General features: G+C 41.3%; 1 protein-coding gene across 1 annotated transcript; it reads left to right on the forward strand.

Moving 5' to 3' along the window:
* Positions 1-520: 520 nt before the first annotated feature.
* LOC137605137 (TLR adapter interacting with SLC15A4 on the lysosome) lies at positions 521-2,755 on the forward strand. Its single transcript, XM_068329568.1, has 2 exons — positions 521-645; positions 997-2,755. Exon 2 carries the CDS (start codon positions 999-1,001, stop codon positions 1,923-1,925), a length of 927 nt encoding a protein of 308 aa, XP_068185669.1. The 5' UTR covers positions 521-645; positions 997-998; the 3' UTR covers positions 1,926-2,755.
* The last annotated feature ends 3,500 nt before the right edge of the window (positions 2,756-6,255 follow it).

Genomic DNA, 6,255 nt, shown 5'->3' on the forward strand with positions numbered 1-6,255 from the left:
TATACCAACCAAAGTAAATCAACCGATAAATAAGGTTGTGTGTGTGTTTGCGTGTGTGTGTGTGTGTGTGTGTGTGTGTGTATGTGTGTGTGTGTGTGTGTGTGTGATGCTATGAGACAAGAGGATGCAGAAGACAGGGTTAGATGGAGGCAACTGATTCGCTGTGGCGACCCATGAAGGGAAAAGCCAAAAGGAGAAGAAATAAGCGTGTGTGTGTGTGTGTGTGTGTGTGTGTGTGTGTGTGTGTGTGTGTGTGTGTGTGTGTGTGTGTGTGTAAAAGAGCAAAAGAAAAAGAGAGAGAGAGAGAGCTCCCCTTCAGGGTTCACCTTCAGTCCTGCACCTGTTTCTATCTTCAAGAAACGAAACGTTTGACATCTGTATTTCCTCCATCTGCTTTTCCGTTTCTCTTGTCATGGAAACGATTCTGTAGAGAGAAGACATCTAACTCACGAGCCCAGCTGCAGTATTATGCTTGCTGAAACAGGAAGAAAGAGAAGTCTTACATTCCCACTTCCTGTAAAGGAGGGTGGCATGAAATAACCCCTCACACATGTTCACACATACAGACACAGGTTGGGTCAGCTGGACTGACAGGAAAGTCTGTTTGTAAGCAGTGAGGCTGAAAACTGAGCGACTGTGATCAAGGTAGGAAGAGACTTCAGTGGAGTAAAGTTTCTAGATAAAAAGACACCGGTTTATTCCAGTAGTCCTGCTTTTGATGCGTTTTTAAAAGATTGGGAGACAACTTGTAGACAGCTTTAAAAAAAAGATTATCATTAGAATCAATATCACATCAGTTGAAATGTATTTATGTGTTATTATCTGCTTTAGTAAATATCTTTGTTGCGAATTGTAAATATAACCAACAAGTAATTAATCACATTTATGCTGAAAGTTACATCCCATAATGAATACCAACATGCACTTGAAGTTGTTTGTCATAATCTAATGTTTGCTCAGTGAAAACCGGTAATAAGATATTTGTTGTTGCTGCAGCCATGCTTTGTGAAGGCAGATTGTTCTGCATGACCTACGGAGACCTGGAGGAGCTGGACCCCCTACCTCCTCAGAATGCTCTCCAGAGTGCTGCTCCTCTCATTCCAGACGCCATCAGATACTCTCCGCTCGTTCATCGTAATTCCTCTGAGCGGGCGGGTTGTGCAGGTGACAGAGATGCTTCTCTGGAGTCGCTGACTCGTCCTTTGCTATCCACGGATCTCCACAGAGCCCTGCCGGGCAGACAAACCTCTCTAGAGATAGAGATACCGGCTCACGCTTGCTCAGTTGGCGAAGCCCCCTTCTTGGTTCCCTCCTCCTGCCAGAGCATCTGCCAAAATTTCAGCGACCTCCGTATTGGAGGGGACCAGGTCTTGCCCCTCTCAGCCAATGAAGCCCAGCTCCACCTCTGTACTGAACCCCAGGCTGCTGGCCCTTTCCTCCAGTCCTGCGACGTCCTCCCGGCTGTGGATGATTCCCCCCCGGGACAGATAACTCAAGGTGGCCTCCTGCATCCGCAGAGGGGAGGTTCACATCGATGGAGACAGGGGAGCGCCCGTGATCGCAGCTTTTTGTTTCAGGATCGTGAAGGTCCGTTCTCCAACTCTCTTCTAAACCACTACCTGGAGCAGAAACTCATGGATTTGTGTCAGCAATACATGATGGAGAAAATGGCCAGAGAACGCGACTCAAACCTGGGCCCCGTTTACCCTCTGTTGGGCTCAGAGCTGGTCCTGACCAGCTTAGACCACATCACTTTACAACTGAGTCGGGAAGGTAATGTGGAGGCCGGACTGGCCAAGGACGTGGTCCTCAGCTGCCTCCTGCGGGTGGCTGGAGACAAGCAGTCCAGTGAGATCAGCACGCCCTTCCTGCAGATTTCAAACGAGGCGTCCAGGGAGCAGCTTCCAGAGAATGACGACAAGTGACCTCAGCGGCAAAGAACTTACGCCTTCACTTTTTGTCACCACAAATATGATAAAACTACATTTCATTTATTCCATCTTTTTAGAACTAGAGAGAGGTCGATGCTGATTCTAAATAATTAATGGGTGACTGATCTGCATTTACATCATCACTTTAAGATGCACTCATACCACTGATATGTGTTGTACAGTTGTTTTTTTTTAGAGACAGGAAGTGAAAATTGAAACTGATATTTTTACTTTCAGGCTTGATTTGTAACAGAAAAAAATACGTCAGCAGCAAAATTATGTGGACGGATCAGTTCAGATGAATTAAAATCATATTTTCCCACTTTGCTATCCATTTTTAAAAAATGGATAAAGCTCCAAAATCTACACTTAGATATGTTTTGTCCCTGTTTGCCCTTCACTTGGTAGCTTGACATTGAATAAATCTGAATGGATGTGAGGAGGACTCTTTTAATATTCATGTCTTTCACTGTTCAGGAATAAGTCTTGTTCAGGAATAACACCTACAGTCACACACATTGTGTGTGCAGCACTGAAATATGTGGAACATTTGTGTCAGGAATTGTTAAAGACGCCAAAAGATTGGATGATTTCTTTATGATTTAAAAGACTGGAAGTGTTTTTTTTTTAGTTTTTTGAAACAAAACACTAAATAATAATCTGTATAACTATCCTGATAGGTTGATTATTGATAGGTCTGTCAGATTATTGATGGATATGCCATACGTCTGAGCACAGCGCTCAAAACATTTGAGTACCATAGTTAATGCAGAATGTCAGAATTAAATAATTACTTTGTTAATTAATATATAATAATGTATTTAATATTTTCATCCAAATTGGTCATTCCATTCATTTCGCTGCCCCACTGCTAAAGATACTGATGCAGTTTAATAAAAAGTCACAAGGGGGAAGTATTATCACCTAACTTATTAACCTGTGCATGCCTCCTCTTCTATTGTCCTCTGTTCCTCCTCCTCTTCCTCCTCCTCCTCCTCCTCCTCACTGCTTCCTCTTCGACACTCAACATCGACCCGTCCAGCGATCATCTGCATCCTGCTGCTGACAATCTATGATGTCATAGCGATTGGGTGGTAACACGCAGGCGGGAAGCGCCAGCACCAAATTTTACACGCCGTTTGTAAGTCTAGTTTGTCTGCCGTGTAAAGAACACGCAGGTTTAAGATTAGGTAATCTGCACCATGTGATTTACTTTGGGAAAATGCTGCTCTGGCACAAATGGGAAAGTCAGAAGGGCTGTTCAATTTTGCACATTGAAAGCGACATGTTATTTTACACGTTTCCTCCTATTGAAAGAGCTTTGAAAGACCTGCAAACGCCAATCTGGCTGAATGCAGCCGCGGCCTTCTGAGCCAGTGTTTGATCTGCTTCCTTCTTTTCCTGTCCAAACAGAGGGCCACAAGAGGAAACTGTGTTTACCGAGCTGAGCGCCACAGTCAGAGCCCTGTCAAGTCTCAAGGCCGCAGAGACACATGTTTGGTATTTTCTGCTGCTTATTCTGACTGAACTTTCCAGGTATATTTTAAATAACCCAATCCTTACAGATCTAAACAAAACCAAAACACCCTCACGTATAAATATGATCCACCCGATACCAAGATCTGCATTTGGAGTATATTAAAACAAACTGATTTCCAAAGACCTTGGAAAAAACGAAGAACACGTATGTTGTTCCAGCGGAGGTAAAGAATCGTTTAAAGATCTGAAGGTAAAGCCGTAGCTGACATTATCTACACAAACAGGTCATGAATGTTAACTCACAAACCCTCAACTTCACCAAGTGACACACATTTTATAATATTTCTCTTTGTTTTACAATAGGAATAGAAAAAACAGAGTTTTCTGTAAATTTCTTTAATTAGAAGTTGTTGTTTTCTCTTAGAAAAATGAGATGAAGGCCAGAGAATAAGAGAATAAGCCATGAAATAAGAGAAATGGTTAGACGGAATGGTAAAGCTGCATTGATTTCAAACATGGAGGAAAAAAAAACAACAACTCCACACTTCTCTCATGGTTTAGCGATCAGACTAACAGGGAGTTTGAAGTGTTGCAGCGTCTTTCAGAGGTTCATAAAGTAATTTTCTTGTCACAAAGAGCTTTTTCCATGCAAGGCGGTAAAGGCAAGGCCACAAGATTTCATATCAAAGCCAAGGTCCCATATACAGTCTCACTATTGTGGCTGTACTGCTCTGTAGCACTCTGTGGCTCGTCTTTATTTAAAAAGCTTTTAGTATGTGTCCTTGTTAATTGGAACAGTCATATACTGTTTACTTATATTTTTCCTTCCTTTGTGACTGTGTGATTTAAGAACTTCTATCACAGTTTTTCAAGGTCTATTGACAGTCAAGATCCTTTGAAGCTCTTTACAGTATTAGACATGGACACAAACACACACAATGGAGACACAGGCATTCAAGTCACCCTTGTGGGCATTAAACAGACCCTAATCCTGACCATCACCCTGACAACTGACACACAAATGATGCTTTTTCTCTAAGCAAGCCGGACACCACAAAGGCTTTTGTTCTCAAGTGGACAAGACATTGCAAACTCAAATCGTTCTTTAACTGTCCTTTTTGTCCAGGAGCTGAACTCCTCCCTGAGTGGCCTTGAGCGAATGTGTTTTTGTTCTTTAGATTATATCAATGGGAGTGACTTAATGGTAAGCAGGCTGGAACATTTAATGATGGTCGTACTCTGTATCCTGCTTTGATTGACACCGGGATATGTAGTTGGTGGAACGGGAGAACACACATTTCCCGGTCAGTTAGTCGCTCAAGGTTGCGGGGGAGCCTGCAGCAGCGGCGATGACCTTGGCTCAGCTGGAGCAGACAGACGGAGACCTTGAGAGACAGCGGGGGCAGCGTGGTCCAGTGCTCAAAGAGCTGGGGAACATAACGCACTAATGCATGACTATATATCACAGCACGCCGCCCCACACCTCCGCTGACGGCGACTGGCTGCAAAAACAGGTTTTTACCCACTTGCATGCTTTTTTTTTTTGCTTTTTTTTTTCCCCCTGCAGGTGTTTCAATGATTTGTTTGATGATTTTGAAACTAAATGCATGGTTTTGCATAAGCGGTGGGAAATTTTTCACCAATCCATACATTTCACCATCTTTAATTTGGATAATTGTTATAATACACCATCAGATTCCTTCATCCTTTCCTTGTTTCCTTTTGCAGACTGTCAGCATTTTCTGATAATTTACAACTAATGTGTTTGGGTTACCTATAAGAATGAATAGTTCTTCACACATGTGGAAGAACAGCAGTCAATATTTAAAGAAAGCTGATGCTGATATTTTACTAATCCAGTCTGAGTCTACAAAAAAAAAATAGAAAATCAAATTTTCGAGGATGAATTATTATTTCATATCCACGGCTGTTTATTTGAATAAATTTGACACCCTTTCTCCAGTCTTCTCATAACTAACTCCAGATTTTTTTATTTTCAAATCTGCAATAAATGAATAATGAATGAATAAAAGTTTTTTTTGTGACTAAAAAAAATGACTGCAAAAAACAACAGTTGGATATGACTATTTATTTAGTGGAAGAACTTTGTTAGTTATTCAGGGTGTTTTGCTGCAAAAAAAGACCTTATCCTTGTAGGAAAAGAATCTGAAATTAACATCACAACCTGTCAAAGTTCAGAGGCTTTGACTGATTTATTCTCACACCCTTACACCTAGGTCCAGGAAAATCTCAATAAAACTTGTTAATATGAATAAACTTGTGTAAAATGGGGAAAATATACCTTTTTACGTCCGTGATGATCTCTCCCATTCAAGATATGTTTGTGCACCACAATGCATGTATACTGACTGCTTCACATTTTTGTGAAGCTCCTCATGAAGCAGAAACGTATGAAAAGATGAGCATCAGACAGGCTGGTTGCAGTTTTTGAAATTCAAAAGCTTTAGTAAAAATGTAGCTTTAATTGCACATTTAGCACCTCTGACATGTAGCGGAGGACAAGTGTAGTTTAAGGTTGCACAAACATAAAAACACGGAAATGGTTTTGGAGATTTTTCAGAGGATGATGAGAATATTTCACAGGCCTTTAAAACTTTCAAGTTGCTACACTAAGGATTAAAAAAAAAAAAAAATCACATTTCAAGGCTTTAGAGATCTTTAATCACACAAGTATCACAGAAACAAAGCAAAAAAGTCAGACAACATGAGTCACCGCCTGTCAGTAAATCTCTCACACGAGTCTGAAAACAGGCTTTGTTGTTGCTCAAGGTGAACAAGACTGAAATGCAGAATAGCTCACTTGGAAATTTTAATGAGAGATTTT

The sequence above is a fragment of the Antennarius striatus genome, chromosome 12 (assembly GCF_040054535.1).
Source record: "Antennarius striatus isolate MH-2024 chromosome 12, ASM4005453v1, whole genome shotgun sequence".
In the NCBI taxonomy this organism is placed as follows: domain Eukaryota; kingdom Metazoa; phylum Chordata; class Actinopteri; order Lophiiformes; family Antennariidae; genus Antennarius; species Antennarius striatus.

Coding starts and splice junctions, on each gene's coding strand:
- LOC137605137 (XM_068329568.1), top strand. CDS start 999: ATGCTTTGTGAAGGCAGATTGTTCTGCATGACCTACGGAGACCTGGAG.